The sequence below is a fragment of the Rattus norvegicus genome, chromosome 4 (assembly GCF_021556685.1).
Source record: "Rattus norvegicus strain SHRSP/BbbUtx chromosome 4, alternate assembly SHRSP_T2T, whole genome shotgun sequence".
Taxonomy (NCBI): domain Eukaryota; kingdom Metazoa; phylum Chordata; class Mammalia; order Rodentia; family Muridae; genus Rattus; species Rattus norvegicus.
Genome location: NC_141537.1, coordinates 67,900,728 through 67,924,252, shown reverse-complemented (window position 1 = coordinate 67,924,252; position 23,525 = coordinate 67,900,728). Strand labels below are relative to the sequence as shown.

General features: G+C 40.7%; 1 protein-coding gene across 6 annotated transcripts in view; it reads right to left on the bottom strand.

Moving 5' to 3' along the window:
• Positions 1 to 290: 290 nt before the first annotated feature.
• Ift56 (intraflagellar transport 56) overlaps positions 291 to 23,525 on the bottom strand; it is a 57,900-nt gene continuing 34,665 nt past the window's right edge. The window contains 7 exon segments of one of the 6 annotated variants that reach the window (NM_001025045.2): positions 297 to 2,560; positions 4,088 to 4,221; positions 5,852 to 5,958; positions 16,146 to 16,215; positions 17,116 to 17,199; positions 18,407 to 18,495; positions 22,687 to 22,750. In NM_001025045.2, the coding sequence (NP_001020216.1) occupies positions 2,449 to 2,560; positions 4,088 to 4,221; positions 5,852 to 5,958; positions 16,146 to 16,215; positions 17,116 to 17,199; positions 18,407 to 18,495; positions 22,687 to 22,750 (660 nt within the window). In that variant the 3' untranslated portion in view covers positions 297 to 2,448. 6 annotated transcript variants of the gene reach the window in all.

Sequence of the window (23,525 nt, the reverse complement as noted above, 5' to 3'; positions counted from 1 at the left end):
CACTTTCAAAACAGAGGGTCATGAGGGCTAGAAAAAGACTCATTGGTTAAGAGCAAAAATTCTCACAGAAGACTACAGTTTAGTTCTCACTATTCATATCTGACAACTCACAACTGCCTGAAAGTTCAGCTCCAGGAAATCCAATGCCCTCTTGTGACGTGCAAGCACATGCACATATCCACATACATACATATAATAACAAATATCTTTAAAATACAAGGTGGAAAGAGATAAGACACTCAGCTTGCCCTCTAACCTCCACATGTGAGCACACTGCATAAACATGAGCATACGTGAAAAGAACCAAAAAATAAATTTTAATTTAAATATAGGACAGTGGTATGTGATTCTTTTGTCATATAAAAAATAACTGTAAAAGTGTTTTTCCATTTGTAAGTATAACCTGCAGATTATTTTTAAATAGTACATTGATACTATAGACTGTATAAATTACACATTCCCAGCCTGGGGCCCTTCTTCTCTGGGCTGTCATCTGTAGAGAAAACAGCTCCGAACCTTGACACCCTGTCAAGACAATCAGAAACAATTATCCCTCCTAACAGAACTGCATGTGCTTCTCTTCAACTTTCCTTCATATTTTTCGTTTCAATCCTGTAGATTAAAAAACTTTAAAGAGTAATCTAAAATTCTGCTGTTGGGAACAGACATCCTTCTGTCAAGGAAAATGTCATAGAGACTACTGAGTTGTAAACTGAAAAATTCTCATTGGTAAGTACATCAGTGTGAATGAGTGTCTTTCAGGAATGAGGAGCTGGAACTGAACAGCGCTTCACTGGAAGATGCCAACTCCTGGGACTTCATCTGCCTTCCCACTCTTCGGCTTACAAGTATTTAAAGCAAAAGTAAGTTTCCTAAGAAGGATCCACAGAACTATATAGCAGGTTGGGTCATCTGATCCACCTAGTACCTTTGACAAAGAGAACCAGGTTCTATTGAAAGAGTGGGAATACCAGAACAAGACTAGGAGAAGCTCTGGCATAAAGACATGGTGCATCTTTGTTTCCTGCAGTCCTGTCAGACCTGTATTGTGATTTGTGTTTTGGACCAATCATATCTGAGCCTAATGTAAAAGATGGCACACTGGCCATCCTCTAGGCAGAGCTGGAGCCCACCTTGGCATTGGTCAGCGAGAAGCTGCGTCCAGCAGGTCCTATTGCTTCAGCTGTTTCACTCTGTACAGGTTTCCCTGTCTGTGCAGAATGCCATCTGCAGCTGGGGGCTGGGGCAGGAGGAAGAACTAGTGTTTCTAAAAACTCCTCCACTTCTTCCTTTGTGCAGTCTTTGCTCTACGAGGATGGGTCTCAGACTTACAGAAGAAAATTATAGAGCATATAAACAGGTTATCTGAAACACAAAGAGATGTGGGTCTGTTTTCTGAAAGTGGGATATAAACCTGACAATAGTTTGTTGAAAGAAGTTTATGTGACGACAGCTCAGAGACACGAGGCTGAGATGCGATAGAGCGGTCTCTTCAAAGGACCCTGGTTTATAATTGTATCAATAAATCCCTACACCATGCTCGTGTGTGTGCAATACAAACATGTACATGTGCTGAGCAGTGGTGAGCACGCCTTTGATCCCAGCACTCGGAAGGCAGAGGCAGGCGGATGTCTGAGTTCAAGGCCAGCCTGGTCTACAGAGTGAGTTCCAGGACAGCCAGGGCTACATGGAGAAACCCTGTCTCAGAAAAAAAAAAAGTTACGTATATATGTTTCATGAAAACTTTCCCAGTCGTATGTTCAAAGCTGCTGTCCATTAAGCAGATATTAAGAACCTGGCCCTGGCTTTGCGCACCTTCAGAGATGCCAAGTTCTTCCTTTCATTCATGTTTTAAAAACGCACATACTCCACTTGTCTCACTGTAACAAACTACACAAGCAGCACTTTACTCACTAAGGCAGTGGTCCCATATGCCAACTATCTACTACTGACAGCCTTTCACTAGAGGGCCTCATGGCCATCCTGAGAATCACATAGCTCGAAAGACTTCCCTCAGGACTCAGAAATGTATTCATGGATGGGCTAATGCACAAGATGATCAAATGATGGCAATTCTTTAGTATAAAGGTACTTGTCACTGCAGCTAGAAGAAAATGTCCTGAAATGTAACAGAAAGAAAAACAAAACTATTACCTATTCCTAAAAGCCAGTAAGTTATGTAAGAGTATTCGGAATGATTCTGGAAGAAAGGCACCAGGGAAGCCCAAAGTACTTTCACCAGTAGATTACATTAGGTGTCAGCACAGACCAGGGAGATTTGTGCTGCCTGATGGCTAAGTCCACACATAACCACCCGCTCATCCTAACGCTCGAAGAGCAAGGAAGGAAATGTCAATCAAACAGGGTCCTGGATCGCATATTCAAGTGCAGGAAAACAGTTCCAATTTGATGTGAGAGGAAGCTGGTCCTGGCCTAAAGCCCGGCTGCTTAGATGGGCACTCTATTCTCCTTGGCCCACTTCTTCATGATCCTGATGATATACTCCACTTGGGTGTTTCCTGTGCTTCTCAGCAAATGCAGCACTTCTCGGAGGGTCTCTCTGACGAAAGGGTTTAAAGAACAAATATTCTCAATAGAGGAGGAAAACTGGCAATCTCATGACATTGCACTATATCCCAAGGAGGCATCTGTGTTCATGGATCCTCCACTGGGCATAAGCCAATTACAAAGCTGCTAGTTTTCTAAGCCATAGCAATGGGTCACTTCAACAGATTTATTCAAAAAGGGTTCAAATATACTTATAATATAAATGAGAATAGCAGTAAGGACCAAATTTTGGTGAATACCCAGCATTTACACTTTAACTAAAACACGTTTTAACTTAATAACTCATTTATGTACACATGCATTTATGCATATGCACATATGTATGTTTGTATGTATGTATGTACATATGTATGTATATGTGTGTACATATGCATAGTGTATTTGCACTATGCAGATGCCCGAGAAGAAGACAGAAGAGGGTGTCAGATCCCTTACAGGTGTTTGCGACACGTGACATTTACGCTGGGATTCAAACATAGTCCTCATGACTGGTCAGTAAACAGTCTTAACTACAAGCCACCTCCAGCCCCAAGTTAAAATTCATTGTAATTGGGCTGGAGAGATGACTCAGAGGTTAAGAGCACAGACTGATCTTCCAGAGGACCTGAGTTCAATTCCCAGTAACCACATGGTGGCTCACGACCATCTGTAATGAGATCTGATGCCCTTTCTGGTGTGTCTGAAGACAGCTACAGTGTACTTATAAATAAATAAATCTTTTAAAAATTCATTATAATTAAAGCTTAGATACTAGGTGAGGCAGGCTGAAGCTTGCCTGTTGTCTCATCAGAACTTTGGCAACTGTCTGTGGCTCTGCTCTTCTTGTGGTCTTGCTTTCTACTCCGCTTCTCTCTGAGGAACCTCTTGCACCTGACTAAGTGCTTATATTCATGATTATACATATACACAAGGCAGGAAGTAAATTTTGATAATTTGCCTGCAAAATTTTACAGTTTTCTATCCATATGCATTAAGCAATAGATATGGTGCATGGAACTATTTTTATAACACTAAATTAATGAATTAGTTTGAGACCAGGTTGACTTTGCTGGCCTTGAGCCCACTACTTTGCTTTAGGCTCCTAAGTGCTAGGAATTTACTTTCAAGTATTTTAGTTTTTATTCACATAAAACTATAATCCTCTTAGTTTTATATAATCAAATACCTTAGCATTTCCTGGAATACAAGAAGGCAGAAGCAATAAAAGAATTATCAACCATATCTACTCCATTTCTGTTTCTTTGAGGCCTAAATTAGATAGCAGAAGGGCTTTTAGAGAGCAGAAATGCCAATGGCATTTGCTCTGGAAATGGCTGTTCATCCAGAGCCAGAAGTACACCTTACCCTGGATTTCGAGGCTCTCGTATGCTTAGAGTCCCCAGTATGTATGACTTAGAGTCACTTGACTTTGTAAAATAAGGCATTTCTGGAAGAAAATGATCATACAACGTTTCTACCTTTAAGATTTCTGCACCAAGGGGTGGAAGGACAGAGGCAACTCCTCTATTTGCTTACTTACTTGGGTTCTCTCCCAGCTAAAATCATCTGGAAAATTCCCACACAGGCACCCCTCTTGCCTTCCCAGTATTCAGGGTTGGGATCCAGCCTCTCTAGGACATCAAAAGCCTTGGCTGAATAGTAGAACTGGCCCATCTGCACAAAAGAAAACATGTTGGTAGTATTGACCTTTAGTTAAGAGGTTGGACAGAGTAAAACATGGAGTACCAAACAAAATGGGCTGAAGCAAATGCACACATTTCTTTTGAGGTAGCAGCTTAGGCACATGTCAATGCCTAGCTAAAACAAAAGAACCACAGTTTAAATGCTAGGTCCATCTACAGCCACATGGCCTTGCTTTCAGTGATAGAACATTTTGTCTAATACTGTTGAATTATGCTGTCATCAAAACATTTGCTGTTTCTCCTAATTCTAGTCTACTCTTGTGAGAAACTAGTGGCATTGACTGTCTCGAATTAGGTATTTTTTCAAGTTTCCTCAATATACTACACTAACTGGACCATATTCAACTCAAAACCTTTTCCTGGGTTGGGGATTTAGCTCAGTGGTAGAGCGCTTGCCTAGCAAGCGCAAGGCCCTGGGCTCGGTCCCCAGTTCCAAAAAGAAAAAGAAAAAAAAAACTTTTTCCTGGTTGTCCTAAATCCTTAGACTGCCTAGGCTGTGACAATTCTAAGCACATGGCCTCTGAATTCATTTTGCAGACATCTATCCCACAGACTCAGCACATTTCCTTAGGTTCACAGAACATGCTGAGCTGAACTGAAATCGCCGAGATGGGTTTTCCGAATTTGCTCTTAAGGTTCTAAATTACTGGATGACTCTCTTCACTCTGTGGATCTGGTCACTCTCCAGCCTGCTACTCAGCCACTGACAAGTGCCTTAAGGTTTATGTTGAGGAATTTAATTCCAGTAACAGGGTTGCTCTGGCAATGGATCACATCCAAAGATGATCTGGCCAGGATACAGAAACATCCTGGGTTACCATCTGATTTGGCTGGAATACTAACACACCCTTAGTACACACCTTTAATCCCTAAAATGGCAGGTTAGATTAGTTTGTAGAAAGATGCAGCCATGTTTAAAATGTCAACTAGTTGAGAGGCAAAGTGATGAATCAAAGAAAGCTTTAACAATGAGTCAGAAAATCTATGCCCAATTCTCACAAAAATAGTTCAGAAACGAGAGGCTATTGAAGAGCAATGCAGAGAGGAAGAATGAGATAGACATAGGTTTTGTGTGTGTGTGTGTGTGTGTGTGTGTGTGTGTGTGTACCTTACAGAGAAAGTTTTATCAGTTGCAGAGAGAACAAGCTAGACACAGGTGAAGACAGAGTGAGCCGGTGAATGAAAAGGATCCAGAAGATTAGGAGATATTGTCAAAGTTAGTATGAAGCCAAGCAGAGCAATTCAGTCAGAAGCTGAGAGAAGCCAGATTGAATCAGTCAACTTGATAGGTTGGATGTATGGAGGCTAGAAGCTTCCAGGCCCATACAATCCCTTATCCTGTCTTTCTACCTACTTCCCAAGTGCTCTTCCTCTTCAGGGTCTTCACATTTCTTCTCAGTATGTAAGCCAGCACATAAATAGAGTGGTGTGTGAAACATACAGCTTACTATGGATGAGTACAAGTGGACAAACCACCAGGTCCACATGCTGTGGCAAAACAAGATCTGCCAGCAGATCCCTTCCAAAGCTCACCAGTCCCTGGAACTATGTGCCATGTGATGCTGGTCCTCAATTTTCGCTTCCCTGTCACCCAAACTCACCTTGTAACAGTCATTGGCAATGAGCTGTAAGAGACTGAAGGACTCGCCGGAGGTTTCCATCTTGAGATAAAGTTCCCAAGCTAGTCTTGGTTTCTTGTTCATAATATCTGCAAAAGAAAACAATGTTATTGTTTACTCATGATAGTGCCTCAGGACATTAACCAAAGATGTTCTTCAACTCTAGCCTTGAGCCTCTCAAGTGATGAAATTGTAGGAGTGTGCCACCATTCCCAGCATTTTTTAAACTTAATTTTTATTTGTATGTATGTGTTTGTGACCTTGAGGGCCAGAAAAAGACACTAGATCACCTAAAGCTGGAGTAACAGGAAGCTGTGTTGATGGGATCTGAATTCTGTTCTTCTGCAAGATCAACCAGCACTTCACCACTGAGCAAGCCATCAATCACTTCAGCCCCCAGGGTTAGGCTTTTTAAATGTATAAGAAATAACTCCTGCACTGTGCCATTCTATGGACTTGGGTTTATGTCCTCCAAATACAAAATACTAGTAAAATACCTCTCACATGAATGATGCCACCTACCTGGTTTCTTACCAGAATTAGGTCAAACCTAAAATATTTAAGCTTTATATAATTATCTTTTAAACTGAGTTAAGTTCTAGATGTCTCCACTTTGCTAAGGGCATAGTCGTTCTTCATTCACTCCTGCTCACAGCTCCACCTTCATTAGATCTGACTGCTAACCAAGTGCTATGGGCCATGCCTGTAATTCCAGCTTTTGGGAGATTAAGCCAATGGGATCCAGGAGTTTAAGGCCAGCCTAGGATATAGAGTGGGACTTTGCCTCAAAAATACTACCAGCACCACCAACAAGAAGAATATGCAGTTGCTAAAATGTTCCTGTGACTATAAAAACATACTAAACATTTTAAGGGCAGCTTTAAAACTTTTACTTATTATTGTATGTGTGTTGTGTGTTTGGGTAGGAGGGGCCTGAGCCAGGGTGCATGTATGATAGCCAAAGAATAAATGTCCACTCTCTTCTTCCACCTTTACGTGCTTTCCAGGAGACAAGTAGTTACTTGAGTCATCTCAGTGGCTCCTGGTACATATTTTAAATCTGACTGGATTGTAACACCCATGCAGGAACTAAGCAGACACAGGCCTGACACGTATGCCCAGGTGAGGCACCATATACAGACTCTAACCCCCAGCCTCTTTCCTTAACTTTCATGCTTCCCTATTTAACATCTAATTTTAACTTAGTAAGTCACCTCTGTTGTGCCTGTTGTTTTTTTTTTTAATTTTGTTTATTATTTTTTTTTTGAGATGGTTTCTCTGTAGCCTTGGCTGTCCTCAATCTATGAACCTTGAACCACAAAGATCTGCTTGCCTCTACCTCCCAAACGCTGGGATTAAAGGTGCATATGCTCACACCACCCTGCTTATTTTTTACTTTTATTTTTTCATCCACAGAATCAACTAACCTGGGGCTGGAGAGATGGCTCAGAGGTTAAGAGCACTGACTGCTCTTCCAAAGGTCCTGAGTTCAATTCCCAGCAACCACATGGTGACTCACAACCCTCTGTTATGTGATCTAATCCCTTCTTCTAGTGTGTCTGAAGGCAGCTACAGTATACTCATATAAATAAAATAAATGCATTTATTTTAAGAAAAAGAATCAACTAATTGGGGTTCATAAAGGGTCACAGAGACCGAACAAGAAATCAAGGAGCCTGCATGGGTCTAACCTTAGGTCCTCTACATATGTTACTGTTGTATAGCTTGGTCTTCTTGTGGGACTCCTGACAGTGGAAGTGAGGGCTATCCCTGAATCCTTTGGCTGCTTTTGGGGCTCTTTTCCTCCTACTGGGTTACCTTATGCAGCCTTCGTATGAGGGGAATTGCCTAATGTCATAGGAGCTGTCTGATGTGGATGATGGGAACCAATCAAGTCCTCTGGAAGTGCAGTGAACACTCTTGACTACCAAACCATCTCTCTAGCTCAGATTAGCTAAAAGACAAAATATAACAAAGCAAAACAAAACAACAACAACGAAACCCTAAAGCAACAAAAAACAAAAAATTCATTCTGTAGCCATGGATGGCCTAGAACTCAATATGTAAATTAGGATAGCTTTGTACTCACAAAGATATGGCTCCCCGTGTCTCTCAAACAGTATCTCAGACTGACCACATACTCATCATGCAGCCAAGGATGGTCTTGCACGTCTGATCTTTCTGATTTCCCCTTAAGTAGTGCTGTTTTTTTTTGTTTGTTTGTTTTTATTTATTTTTGTTCTAATTTTATTTTTTTTTAAATTGGCATTCTCAAAGAACATAAGGAGACCTGTAGTTACAGGTCTTCTGGTGTCAGCCCCCTCAATGCTAGTGCTGTTGTAGGTTATCTGATATGGGTTCCTTCTACCACAGCTGGAGATGACTTATCTCTTCTGTTTTATTGTTCATACTTTCTGTTTACCTTTCCCTCTCACATTTTTTTCTGTTGCTCAGACTAATTACTAGTCTTAATTTAATTTATTTCCCTCTGGCTACCATTAGTGACTAGTGTCTTGGCATACAATATACTATTGAAGAGGCAGTTGCTTTTAACTGACACTTGCTGTGTTTTCATGATAGGCATATCCATAGGGTAGAGTTGCTTCTTCAGTCAATATTCTCATTTAGAGCAGAGCTGGATAGTGAGCTTGGTGCTCAGAGCATGTGTTCTGAGGGTTTAGCTACTGAGCTACACTCTAGGAGCACAAGAAATGAAACAGCATCTCAACTCTACAACAACCTAGTCCCTCTTGAACACGAGAAATACTTTCACTGAAATAATCAACTAACTGGAAAACAAAATCCAAAGAAACGTAAGTCCAGATATGCAAATCCCAATGCAGGGCTAGGTGTAGTGCCTTTAATCTCAGTACTTGGGAGGAAGAAGCTAGTGGATCTCTAAATTTGAGGCTGGAGTCTATCTATAGTGGCCAACTGCTCTATATAAAGTGAGTTCTAAGACAACCAGAGCAACACAGTGAGACCCTGTCTCAAAACAAAACAAAACAAAACAAAACTTCAAAAGTAAGTCCCAATGTAGAAACAAAAACTCTGAAAAATCAAAACAATATGATTACTCTAATGGAATTACAGTAATGGAGTCCATGAGAGTGAAAGTGAATTGGGTGAAATCCTGGACAAAGAATTCAAAAGAATGAACATTAGAACATTCACTGAAATCAATGAGGACATGAATAGCTGAATAGAGAAGTCAGAATAAGGGGCAGGAAAGATGGCTCAGTGGTTAAGGGAACCGGTTGCTCTTCCAGAGGGCTCAAGATTCTGTTACCGGAAACCACATGGTTACAACTGTCTGTAACTTCAGTTCCAGGGGATCCAATGCCCTCTTCTGGCCTCCCCAGGGACTGCATTCACAGAATGTACACACCCATGCACATAAAAGAAAAATAAAGGTTAAAAAAAAAGACATAAGTTGTTAAAATATAAAATTAAATTTAAAAGTAAAAATAAAGTATGAAAAGGAATTCATAAAAAGAAATACTGAGGGGTTGGGGATTTAGCTTAGTGGTACAGCGCTTGCCTAGCAAGCACAAGGCCCTGGGTTCAGTCCCCAGCTCCGAAAAAAAAAAAAAAAGAAAAAGGAAAAAAAAAAAAGAAATACTGATAAAACTTAGCTTGAAATTTTGTAAGTGAAAAATTCAGTAAGACATACAAAAATTCAGTGGAAAGCCTCACCAATAGAAGGGACCATGTGGAAGACGGTGTCAGGACTGGGGGAGAGCACAGATGAATGTGATAGTTAATCTTGGGTATCAACTCCACTAGATGGAATCAACCCACGATTCTGGGCATGCCTGGGAGGCATTTTCTTATTTGGATCATTTGAGCCAGAAGATCCACCCTGTATGTGAGCCACACCTTCAGGTAGCAGCCTATATAAAAGCACTTGAAAAAGTGTTTGCAAAAAAAAAAAAAAAAAGTGTTTGCTTTTCTTATGCTTGCTCTCACTCTCAGACAAGTTCTTCTGTCCCATTGCTCAAGCATTTCTTTGCCTTGTATTAGAACTAATTTCTTTGGGATTACAACATAGATTAAAAATCAGCAGCTCTCTAGGAATTCCTAGGGCTCCAGTGCCAGATTGGGAGAATGTTGAGATATCCAGTCTTAGGGACAGAAAAACTACCGTATTTTTAGCCTTTCTATCATGAAACAGCCATTGTTGGAGTATCTGGACCCTACCCTGTAAGCTAGTATAGCAAATTGTGTGTGTGTGTGTGTGTGTGTGTGTGTGTGTGTGTGTGTGTGTGTACAGTCTGTAATTCTGCTAGAGAACCATGATTAATATAGTCAACATCATATAACAATAAGAATAAACTGTTAATGGAAGATGAAAAATAAGATATATGGGTCATAATTAAAAGACTTAATAATGATCCATGGGCACAAAAAAAGAGAGAATAATGACAAAGGAGCAACATGTAACTCTAAAAAATTTGTTAAAAAAATAAAAAAGGGAAGTTGTATACTTTATCACAAAATTTTATTTTTAATTTTTGGCCTTTGGATGCTAAGGGACACTCTGCTTACAAATGTTGAAAGAATTAGATCGTGCTCTGGCAAGGAGTAAATGTATCATTGGGCTGATGATCACTGCTGGTGATGTTGCTCTCATAACTCGTATAGTCAGTGCTACTATTTCTGCATTAGCTTTAACACAAGAGTTAAAAACATCTAGTTTTGCTAATCATCTTGCAGAAAATGTAACCAATGTCCTGAGCATACAAGAGGAATTGGATAGATGGCTAGAACAAGGAAGGAATTGATGCATTATATAATATAATGTGACCATAGGAGATGGTACTAGGAATGAAAGTCAAAAGCCATTTGGAATGTCATACTTGATATCTATGGGTTTGTATGACTCTAAAAATGTATGCCAGTCAGCATAATTGAACCAGAGTAAAAAGACACCTTCAAGGTATATGGCATAATACTAATACTTCTTTAAATTTATTAGCCCTGCATAAGGAGGTTGTGAATTTAAGAAATGTAAAGCCTTTGTCTCTTGATGCTGCTAGTACTGCAAATGATATTCTGAAAAGTTACAGGCCACTTTTCCTTCATGGTCCTCATTTGCATCTGTCTTACTGGGCACAGCAGGACTTGGTTTTGTGATCCTTTTTAGGGCATGCCTGTTACCTGTTCTTTTGAGAGGAATCACCATAGCTTTTTACATAGATTCAAGCTCCAACATTTTCCCTAGCAGAAGGTGGTAATTAATGATGGGTAAGATTGTCTTGAAAACCTTCTTAACCTAAGACAGACCACAAATACAAGAATATTTGTGTGCCAATGATGGGTTTTCAGATGGCAACCTAAGACAGGTACAACTTTCTGCTCTGTGACTAATAAGTTCAAGGCTCTTATACATAGAAAGACAAGATTGTCTCAGAGATGGGACAACCTAAGTCAGGGAATGAATGCAAGGATTCATGTACTGATGACAGGTAAGGTCCACACTGCTTGAGGGATGCCTACGACAGGCACAGTCTTTATGCACCAATAGCTGAGACTGCTTTGGCTTGTATTGAGAAGAAAAGGATGGCATGTGGGAGCACATCCAGAGTTAACTCTGTCTGGCTTGTGGTTAATCATGAATGAGTCTGCTGACATCTGTCTTTGTTTTTAATTAAGACGTGCATTATACCCTGCCAGGTCTTGCACTTACACATACATCCTTGACAGACTGTCTAAAACCTGAAGGCCTTAGTCACATATAGATACTGTGTACCACAAATTTACCATGTAAGCTTCGTGGTCACTGTTTAACTTGCTAGTCATGTTGTTTGCCTTTAAACAACACAGAAAACACACTAGTTGCTGGCATAGTATTGACCAGCAGCCCTCCCATGCCTGTCTCCTGCATCTTCTTTCTGCCTCTCCTATAGTCACCCTAATTCCCCCAGTTGTAGTCCCCAAGTTGACTGACAAAGCTTTAACAACACCAAGAAGACAGATCAGAAAATAAGCTCCTAGATCATTAAGTCCTAAGTGACTATGTCCTAAATTACAGTTAAAACACTAAGCATACAGAGCCCAAAGGAACATTAGAAGCTTCGAGGAAGAAACATGAAATCACATGTAAAGACAACTCCATCAAACAAGAGAAAGTTTTGCAACAGAAATTCTAAAAGTCAGAAATCTTTGGAATGACATATTTCAAATTCTCAAAGACAATAATCATCAACCTGGATTACTGTATTTAGCAAAGCTTATAACTGAAGAAAAGTTTGTCACAGTGGTTTATATTCACTAAAACAACAATAGAAGAAGGTAAAAGAGTTATACACACTGAAAAGAAACACACACACCCATGAGCATGGCAAGAATAAACCATAGCAACATGACAAATAAGCAAAAGAGAAAAGCTACAGTAAACATTACATTCAGTGGGGAAACTCAAAGACTTTCAAGTAAAACCAGAAGTAATACAAGGTGTCCAATTTCTCTACCCTTTAAAACTTTCACCAATCTTACTCAATATAGTCTTTGAAGTCTTAGAGAAACAAAAGAATAGTAATAAAAGAGTAGTCAAATTACCCCTACTTGCAGATTTATAATCTTATAAATTGGAAACCCTAAAAATTCTATTAGAAAACTTTTAAAACTAATGAACACTTTCTACAAAGTATCAGTATATAAAAATCTGTATTTTAAAAAAGTCATTTTTCTATATATCAATAACAAACTTGCCAGGAAAGAAATCAGGGAAATAATCCCATTTATAGACATTTAAAGATATTTAAATCCCATTTAAAGACAACACAACAATAATTTGGAATAAATCTAACCATGAAAGCAAGAGACCTGGACAATCAAAATTTAAACACACACACACACATACACACACACACACACACACACACACACACACACACACACACACGAAAAATGGAAGAGTTCCTGTCATGAGTGAGTCAAATAAAAACGGCTTTATTACCAAAACAAACTACAGATTTAAGGCAATTGCCACAAAAATTCCAATGACATTCCTTATAGAAACAGAAAAAAAATGCTAAAATTCACATGTAATACAAAAAGGTACATACACAAAAGCAGACATATAGCTCAATAGAATAGAATGCATAGAATGCATAATCCACAACTAAATCTATAGGGTAGGGCCACCTGAATTTGACAAGGGCTTCAAAACATAAGTTGGGGAAAATATAGCCTTTTCAACACACAGTGCTGAGCAAAGTGGACAGCCACACACAGAAGAGTGAAAGTAGATCCCTATCTCTCACTCTATTTAAAAACACGGATCAAAGACCTGAAAGTCTAAAAATGTTAAGGGGAAAATACTCCAACATATAGCCATAGGCAAGGTCTTTCTCAATAGCCTCATAACTCAGCCCAAGACTTAAGAAATGGGATTTCATGAATTCCAGAGGTGATGAGTTCAGTTCCCAGCAACCACATGGTGGCTCACAACCATCTGTAATGGGATCTGATGCCCTCTGCTGATGTGTCTGAAGACAGCTGCAGTATACTCATATATATAAAATAAAAAAATCTTTAAAAAAAATAAAAGCTTCTGTGTCTGTGTATTCTAAGAAACATCTGAGTATAGAACTGCCTATGGAAAGGGCAAAATGTTGGTTTAGTTATCTGGTGTCTGGAAAATATAAAAAGCTCCCAAAATATGAAAATGTTGAACATCCTTAGTAGTCAGGGAAACAGAAATTGAACTACATGAGATTCCATGTCTTCCCAGTCAGAGTGGCTACCAGACAAATAAGTACTGCAGAGTGTGGAGAGAAGGGAGCCTTTATATACCACTGGTGGGAATACACACCACTTAATAGGTGTAGTGAGCCATATTGGATTTGGACCTGGCCGTTTTGTGACTGTTTAGCTCAAAGTGGCTACGTGACTCTTGGCCACACATGAGCCACACAAGAGCCTCTCCCATGAATTTACGGCACAGGAAGAAAAAACCAAGTATCTCCCTAGTAAACACCTGGTGTCTCCACTGCATGACCTCTGCTGAGCCCGGCTGATGCATGTGGAACCGACACACCTGGACCATACTTGGGTGGTGGTCAATTTACTTCTGCCTTTTGCTTCCTCAGTCTTTATCCTTGAGATTCAGGCTGGTCTTCTCGGATTTCTCCCTAATTAATTCAGGTCTCATAGTCGGTCTTTTGTCACCGAAGTCACAAGCCAGGTAGTCACGAGCCAGGGTTTCCCACTGTGCTTCCCAGATATTTTCTTTCTTTCTTTCTTTTTATTATTAACTTGAGTATTTCTTATTTACATTTTGAGTGTTATTCCCTTTCCCGGTTTCCAGGCAAACATCCCCCTAATCCCTCCCCCTCCCCTTCTTTATGGGTGTTCCCCTCCCCATCCTCCCCCCATTGCCACCCTCCCCCCAACAATCTAGTTCACTGGGGGTTCAGTCTTAGCAGGACCCAGGGCTTCCCCTTCCACTGGTGCTCTTACTAGGATATTCATTGCTACCTATGAGGTCAGAGTCCAGGGTCAGTCCATGTATAGTCTTTAGGTAGTGGCTTAGTCCCTGGAAGCTCTGGTTGCTTGGCATTGTTGTTCATAAGAGGTCACGAGCCCCTTCAAGCTCTTCCAGTTCTTTCTCTGATTCCTTCAACGGGGGTCCTATTCTCAGTTCAGTGGTTTGCTGCTGGCATTCGCCTCTGTGTTTGCTGTATTCTGGCTGTGTCTCTCAGGAGCGATCTACATCCGGCTCCTGTCGGCCTGCACTTCTTTCCTTCATCCTTCTTGTCTAATTGGGTGGCTGTATATGTATGGGCCACATGTGGGGCAGGCTCTGAATGGGTGTTCCTTCTGTGTCTGTTTTAATCTTTGCCTCTCTATTCCCTGCCAAGGGTATTCTTGTTCCCCTTTTAAAGAAGGAGTGAAGCATTCACATTTTGATCATCCGTCTTGAGTTTCATTTGTTCTACCTGGAGACTTGGGTATATAAGTGGTGAATAAAGCTATAGGAGCCTCTTCTGCTCTTCCTCTTCCTCTCTCTCTCTCTCTCTCTCTCTCTCTCTCTCTCTCTCCCTTTCTCTCTCTCTCTCTCTCTTTTCCTCTCTTCCTCTCCTGGCTTGACACAATAACCTGTATGTGTGTGTGTGTTTCTTTCATCCCGCAGGTTTTCACCCAATTCTCGGTACCGTGTCAGTGCAGGTGCCAACAAATAGGTACAACTGTGAACATTCCTCAAAATCTCTAAATAGTGGGTTATGGTTAGAAGGTATAGCATTTACCTCCCATGCACAAGGATTCAGGTTTGAGCCCTAGCACCACAAAACAACAAAGCAAGACTATCTAAAATAGAACTATACTATGACTCTAGGTCTTCACACCGTGGACACGTACACACTCATGTTTATTCTGCATGATTTATAATAATCAAGCTAGGGAATTAGCTCACATGCCCACTAACATAAATAGATAACACACGGGGCTGGGGATTTAGCTCAGTGGTAGAGCGCTTACCTAGGAAGCGCAAGGCCCTGGGTTCGGTCCCCAGCTCCGAAAAAAAAAAAAGAACCAAAAAAAAAAAAATAGATAACACACACACACAAACACACAGACACACAAACACACACACACAGAGGATATAAAGAACAATGATACGTTTTAGGAAACATGTACAACTTGAGAATATCATATTAATATACAACAACTTAGAAAAATAAATTCTCTCATTTAGATCCCAGATCTTATACAGCTTCACAGGACCATTTCTCCATCTCCCCATATAATATGAAAGCTGGAGAGAGAGGAGGATGGAGTAAACTGTGGGAAGGCATGTGGGCTGGAAATAGTCAATAAACTTGAAGTTGTGTTGATGGAACCTGGCACTATTTACAATTAATATGTGCAAAAAAACTGAGAAAAGAGAAGATATGACTTATTAGAGGTTATCAATGAACAAAAATTATATTCTGACATGTTGCCACTTTTCAGGCTTGACAAATGAAAGGCAGCATCAGCATGACAGCATCATCCCTCCCATGACACTGCAGAGTTGGGAAGCTCTGATAAAGCTGGAGAACCTGACGTTTTTCTGCCAGTGTGGAATGGTGGAACTAATTGTGGGGAAAGCTACATCTCACATTCACATGGCAGCTCTTATCCAGGAACATAAATAACCCTTAGTCAGTGTCTACTCATCCTACAGAAAACAAACAAGTGTAAAAAATGCTTAATGTGATTCCCAAACAGATTACATGATGGAAAGAAAATTAGGATTCGTGTCATGATGTTCAAAACAAAAACTTACAGCAGCGAGCTAACCAACTAAGGTAAATGTAATCATTTTTCAATTTCTCACTTTGGATCAAGAGGAAAACCTAAGAGAGAAAAGAAATAAACATGAAGCTGGGTATACAATAAAAATGGACATTATCAAGTAGACCAGGCTGCTGATACTGTAGCCTTATATTTTAATAGTAAAACCGAAGCATTAAAGGAAAACAATGATTATAAAATCTATATGTTTCTTGACACTATACTTTGTAAAATATTTACTTTTTATTTATGGGCATGCATGTGAACCTGCTTGAGTATGTATACACCATGAACATGCAAGCGTCCCAGAGGTCAGAAGAGGATATCAGATGTCCTGGAATTCAGACTATAGACAGTTATAAGCCACCACACAGGTGCTGGGAACTAAACCCTAGTTTTCTGCAAAAGTGCTCTTAATAGTTGAGCTACCTCTCCAGGTTGATATTGCACTTTTAATGTAAACAACAATGAAACAAATTATTTATTTACTGTGTGTGTCAGCTTCTCTGTGTGTGTGTACATATGCATGAGAGAACATGGTACGTGTGTATCATGATGTGCATATGGAGGTCAGAGGGCAACGTTCAGAAGCTGGTCCTTGCTGCTGCAGTGCTGTATACTGGAGGTTAGCTGGCCTGCAAGTTTCCAGGCAGTTCTGTTCCTGCCTCTCATCTACAAGAGTCCTACCACAGACAGCTTTTCTATGTAGGTTCTAGGGATGAACTTGGGTCACCAGGTTTATGTAGCTAGCTCCGTAACCCACTGAGCCACCTCTCTGAACTGTTGTTATTTAAGTCTGGCTACTCTGCTACTAAGTGCTGGGTCTGTAGGAATGGGGTACTAGTCCCTAGCTAAATCAACCTTTAATAGTTCTTACCGTTTACCATTTTTATATTAGTGAGAAGAATCTAAGGATGCTTTTAGATATGACTGTTCAAATGCCTTTGAAAGCAGGCACTCACCTCCTCACCCTCACTGGTGTTGCCTGTTGCAGCTTTGGCTTGGGCATAATTAAAGTTAAAGATGTCGTCGTTGTAGAAGTAACTCTGAAAAAGGTACCAAGAACAGGCCACACTGAGTATTAACATGCAAAATGTAAAATCATCAGCTTATTAACTTAACGATCTACTTTTTTCCTTACAGTTTATTGTTGCCGGGCATGATGCCACCCACCTTTAACCCCAGCACTCAATAGGCAGAAGCAGACAGAGATTCCGATGAGCGAGGACAGCCTGTTCTACATGGCAAATTCCAGGCCAGCCAGGGGGACATAGTGAGACAAAAAGTAAATTATTGTGCATGCACCTGTGTGTATATGTGTGTATGTGTGCGTGGTGGTAGTGTGTTAATATGTGATATATATGCAATGGTGCATGTGGAGACCAAAGGACAATATTTTGCTTCAGCTCTAGCTCTTCTGCCTTTACCTAAGTTCTTTTTTTTTTTTTTTTTGAGCTAAGGACTGAACCCAGGGCCTTGCGCTTGCTAGGCAAGCGCTCTACCACTGAGCTAAATCCCCAACCCCTTTACCTAAGTTCTTAAATTGAACTCAGGTCACCATGCTGGTCGTGCTCGCTCTCTCTCTCTCTCTCTCTCTCTCTCTCTCTCTTCTCTCTCTCTTCTCTCTCTCTTTCTCTCTCTTCTCTCTCTCTCTCTTCTCTCTCTCTCTCTTCTCTCCTCTCCTCTCATCTTCTCTCCCCTCTTTTTTCTTTTCTTTTTCTTTTTTGCTGCCCCCATAGAAATAATCTTGAGTAATTAAGCCAGGTATGGCACACAACTTTAATCCCCAACATTGGGAGGCAGAGACCAGTGTATATCTGAGTTTGAGGCCAGCCTGGTCTACAGAGTGAGTTCGAAAACAGCCAGAAAGATACAGAGAAACCCTGTCTTAAATAAAATTAGATTAATTCCTTGATGTCATCAACACTACCAGAGAAAAGAGGCTATATATTATAACTTTTTGGTGGGGAAGAAGTAACTGTGATTGGCATTGAATTCCTTTTTTATTGTTGTTTTGAGACAGTCTTACTGTGTAGCTTTGGCCAACTAGAACTCACTATACAGAGGCTGGTCTTGAACTCACAGAGATCAATTTGCCTTTCCCTCTGCCTCCTGAGTGCTGGGATTAAAGGCATGCACCACCATATCCAATGGGCTTCAAACTTGTAATTCTTCTGCCTAAGCCATCATTTCTATCTAATACTGCATGTAGAGTGTTTCACACATAAAGTCATATGGGTAATTCATACTGACCTTAAAAGAGTTGAGGTAAATCAAGACATCATCAAATTGTTTAAGCAGGAAGAAACAGGAAGCCATGCACTGCCTTCCTGGTATTGTATCTAAATGGGGTTGAGGAAAGGGGGAAGAAACCATGGAAATTCATGAAACCAGATGGTGTCTTTAGTTAAAATTCGAGTCACTGTAGAATTTAGAAATAGGAACATAGCTGTGTGGGGGCGCACACTTTTAATCCCAGCACCAGAAGGCAAAGGCAGGTGGATCTCTGTGGGTTCAAAGCCAGCCTGGACTACATACATAGTGAGTTCTAAAACAGCCAGGGCCATATTGTGAAATCCTGTCTAAAATAAAATACTGAATCTTAGGACCTCTTTTTTTTTTTTTTTTTTTTTTTTTTTTTGGTTCTTTTTTTTCGGAGCTGGGGACCGAACCCAGGGCCTTGCGCTTCCTAGGTAAGCGCTCTACCACTGAGCTAAATCCCCAGCCCCTCTTTTTTTTTTTTTAAGATTTATTTATATTTTTTATATATGAGAATACATGTCTTCAGACACACCAGTAGGGGGCATTGGATCCCATTACAGATGGTTGTGAGCCACCATGTGGTTGCTGGGAATTGAACTCAGGACCTCTGAAAGAGCAGGCAGTGCTCTTAACCACTGAGCCATCTCTGCAGTCAGGACCTCTTTTTAATTCCTGGTTCTGAAACTGTAAATTCTGCTGGCCCCAGACTCTAAGTGTCAACTCTCAGAGTACATAAGAAACATATCTCCTGGAAGTATACTGATTTTGGTATTCCCTAGACTGCCTGTATGAGATTTTGGTTTGTGTAACTCTAATACCGCAACTCAATCAATGTGGTCAAGTCTCCACATTTACCTGTCCAATACAACCTACCACCTCCAAGCTCCAGCAGAGAAACAATATGCCAGAAACTACCTGACCTTTACACAGTCATCTTACACGTCTACTTGAGATAGCGATGGCACCCCCACCCACACCAGGGCATTCCGAAGACTCTGTGCTGCTGTTCAATGTTCATATCATCTGATGTGCTCCAGGATCTCGTCTGTATTATGTTCAAGGTCTGTCTGTCCCACTGCACTGTAAACCACACGAGGGCAGGGCTTCTTGTCTTATTTGTTGCTACATTCCCAAAGTTTTAGCAAGTTTTTGTTGTACAAATCAAAACTAGGGAAATGGAATACTATTCAATAAATAGTGTTGGTGAAACATTTGTGAATTTGTCAAAGGAGTGACTTTTTAAAAAGTTAACAGTCAGTTCAGCAAGCACACTCTTTTGCTTATGTAGACTAACTAGCCTGTCCTGGAACCCACAGAGATCCACCTGCTCTGCCTCCAAAATGCTAAAGACATGTGCTACCATGCCCAGCAGATTTCACTTTTTAAAAATAGAAATGAGAGGGGTGGGGGATTTAGCTCAGTGGTAGAGCGCTTGCCTAGGAAGCACAAGGCCCTGGGTTTGGTCCCCAGCTCCGGGAAAAAAAAAAAAAAAAAAAAAAAAAAAAACGAGAGAGAGTAAGAGAAACTTAGTGTGGTGGTATATGCTTGTAATCCCAGGACTTAAACTGTATTTATTTATTTATTTATTTATTTATTTATTTATTTATTTATTTATTCTCCCTCCTTCCTTCCCTCCCCCCTTTGGCTCTTTTGAGACGTTTCTCTGTGTAGCCCTGCAGTCCTGGAACCCACTTTGTAGAGCAGGCTGGACTCAAACTCAGAGATTCGCCTGCCTCTGCCTCCTGACTGTTGGAATTAAAGACATATGCCACCATGCCCAGCACTCTGTCTCTTCTTAAAGCTTTTATTTATTTGATTTATTTGATTCTTTATGTGTATGTGTGCAGATGCCCACAGAAGCTAGAGGGGGTATCAGATTCCCTGAACCCAGAGTTACAGATAGTGTGAGTGCTGGGAACTAAATTCTGGCTCTCCAGAAGAACAGTACATACTCCTAACCACTAAGCCATCTCTCTCTCTCTCCCTCTCTCTCTCTCTCTCTCTCTCTCTCTCTCTCTCTCTCTCTCTCTCTCTTTAATTGACTCATTTTTTTAACATTTAAAGTATATTTTATTGCATTTTTTTATACATTTGAACTGTATATGAGTGTGGCCATGAATCTGCCATGGTGGGCATTCATAGGTCAGAGGACAGAGGACAAGTTGTAGAATTTGTTTCTCTCTTTCTATCATGTAGGTTTTGGCAAACAAACTCAGGTCATGAGGTAGACATTTGTCTTTACCTACTGACTCAGCTCACTTGCCCTTATTTTTTTTTTTTCTTTTTTTCGGAGCTGGGGACCGAACCCAGGGCCTTGCGCTCGCTAGGCAAGTGCTCTACCACTGAGCTAAATCCCTAACCCCATTTTTATTATTATTATTAATCATTTTATTCATTTACATTGCAAATTACATCCCCCTTCCTGGTTACCCCTCCATCAACCCTTTATCCCATCCCCATCTCCCTCCTCCCCTTTGCCTCTATGAGGGTGCTCCACCCATTCACCCACTCCCACTTCACCCCTCTAGCATCCCCCTACATTGGGCATCAAGCCTTCCTCCCCTCCAATTAATGTCAGATAATACTGGCCCTTACTTTTAATTTTTCCTTTTTTATGTGTGTGACAAATATGTATATATGTATGATGTGTATGCATGTTTATCTGCATACAAGTGCATGTACAATGGAATTCATGAGGTGTCAGAAGACCTCATGTTCCATGCCTTCTACCTTGTTTGAATCAGGCTCTCTTGCAGTTTGGCCATATATGTCAGGCTAGCTTCCCGGTAAACTTCTGAGGATTTTCCAGTCTCCACCCATCTCGCAGCAGGAGCACTGGGATTACAGATGCTCACCACCCTGTTTCTATGGGAACTAGGGACCAGAACTTAGGTCCTCTTGCTCTAAGTGCTTTACACTGAGCCTTCTCCTCAGTCTGGAGTTATTTTTATAACCAACAAAATATGCTCTGAAGTTAGGCTTTGCTAGATGTGGTGCATACCTATAATCCCAGCACTTGGGAGCCAGAGGCAAGATGATTATAAGTTCAAAGCCAACCTGGTAGTGGCCAGCCAAGGATACATAATGTGACCTCGAGACCCTGTCTCAAAAAACAAAACAACAAAAAGTGAAATTTAAAGGCAAAGGACCCGGGCTGGAGAGATGGCTCAGTGGTTAAGAGCACTGACTGCTCTTCCAGAGGTCATGAGTTCAATTCCCGGCAACCACATGGTGGCTCACAACCATCTGTGGAGAGATCCGATGCCCTCTTCTGGTGTGTCTGAAGACAGCTACAGTGTACTTATATATAATAAAATAAATCTTTTAAAAAAAAAAAAGGCAAAGGACCCACTGGGGACTGGGGGGGCTGCAACATGCCAGAAGGTAAATATATAAGGAGTTGTTAAAAATTCCGTAAGAACATTTCATATTAAAACTAATTTATATTTACAACTCTCAGGAACCAAGAAGAAAATTTATTCCTGTTTATTTCTCACATTGCTCTTTTAAAAAAAACTGTACTTATTTATTTTTTATGTGTATGAGTGTTTCTCTTAAACATGTGTCTGTTCATCATATGTGTGCCTGGCTCCCATGGAGGCCGGAAGACAACCAGTGCCTTAACTGGCGAGCCATTTCTCTAGCCTCAGATCCATTTTATAAAACACAGTTATTTGTATTTTAATTATGTGCGCATGTGAGTGCAGGGGCCTGTGGAGGCCAGAAGGGAAAGTTGGATTCCCTGGGGCTGGTTTACAGGCAGTTCTGAACCACCTGATGTAGGATTGGGAACTGACCTTGAGTCATCTATAAAAGCAGCAGATGTTCTTAACCACCGAGCCATCTTTCTAGTCCTCTCTTATCCTCTTTCTCTGGTATGTTCAAAGGGAAAATGCTGACATTTTCTCTTACTGTTGTGTTTATTTGTGTGTATACACACACGCACACACACACATTCCTGCATGTGCACATGTGTGCCATTGTTTCAACAGGGTCTCTTATAGCCCAGGCTGGTCATGCTGTTCCTATTTCCTGAGAGCTGGAATCATAGGTACCAGCTATCATGTTTGCTTAATGTGGTGCTAGGGCTCAAACCCAAGGCTTCCTGCATGCTGGGTGAGCAAGCTACAAAGTGAGCCTTCCTCCCCAACTCTAACTTCCTGCTTCATAACAGGAAACATAACATGCATCTCTAGACAGTCAGCTCCACCAGTCAGTACTGTCCAACTGCAAACATAAACTGTGTTCAGAAGGACAGGTCATAGACATACCACATTCACTAGCTGATCCTCCTACCAACTGGAAAAACTGTTGGGCAATTTTCATATGATCCCTCTGCAAAATAGAACAGAACTCAGAATAGAGAGGCAACAAGTACAAACATTTTATTTATATTATACTTATGACTACAATGCATTTTCCCATATGTCATTTAACATATATCCTTGTTTTATATCATGCTCATATCATTAGCGCAGCACCTAGAAAATTACAATCTAGAATTGTGTGAACATAGGTAGAACTAGAGAAGGAAACTCTAACCACAAAATTCCACTCTAAAATCCGTGCATTAAGTAAATTTTCACAATGAACAACTCTCTGTGTCTGAACGTTGTAAAGGTGCTATAGACGTAACAAGGATTACTCATTAGCCTCATTTATCTAAGCAGAAAGTACTTGATGCCAACACAAAGAGACCCAAAGATGAAAGGTTTGTTCATTGTATCCTTTGTTTTATGAAGAACTTAAGACATTAACATGGATAAGAACTTCAGTTTATCTACCTGACTGTCTGTCTGTCTGTCTGTCTGTCTGCATGCCCGCCTGCCTGCCTGTTGTTGAGAGAGGGTTGCTCTATGTAACCTGGGCTGTCCTTGAACATGAGTCCCTCCTGCTTTGGCTTCCTGAGTGCTGTAGTTAGAGCTGTGTGGAGCCATGCTCAACAGCAGCCTAACTTTGAGCTGCTTTGGTAGTTATAGATGCTCTTTAAACACTGGGGAGACTGAGGCAGAAAGATTGAAGATTTCTGTGATTTCAAGACCATCTTGAGGATATAGTATCTAGGAAAACCAAAATTAAAACAAAGAACAACAACAACAACAAAAAAAAT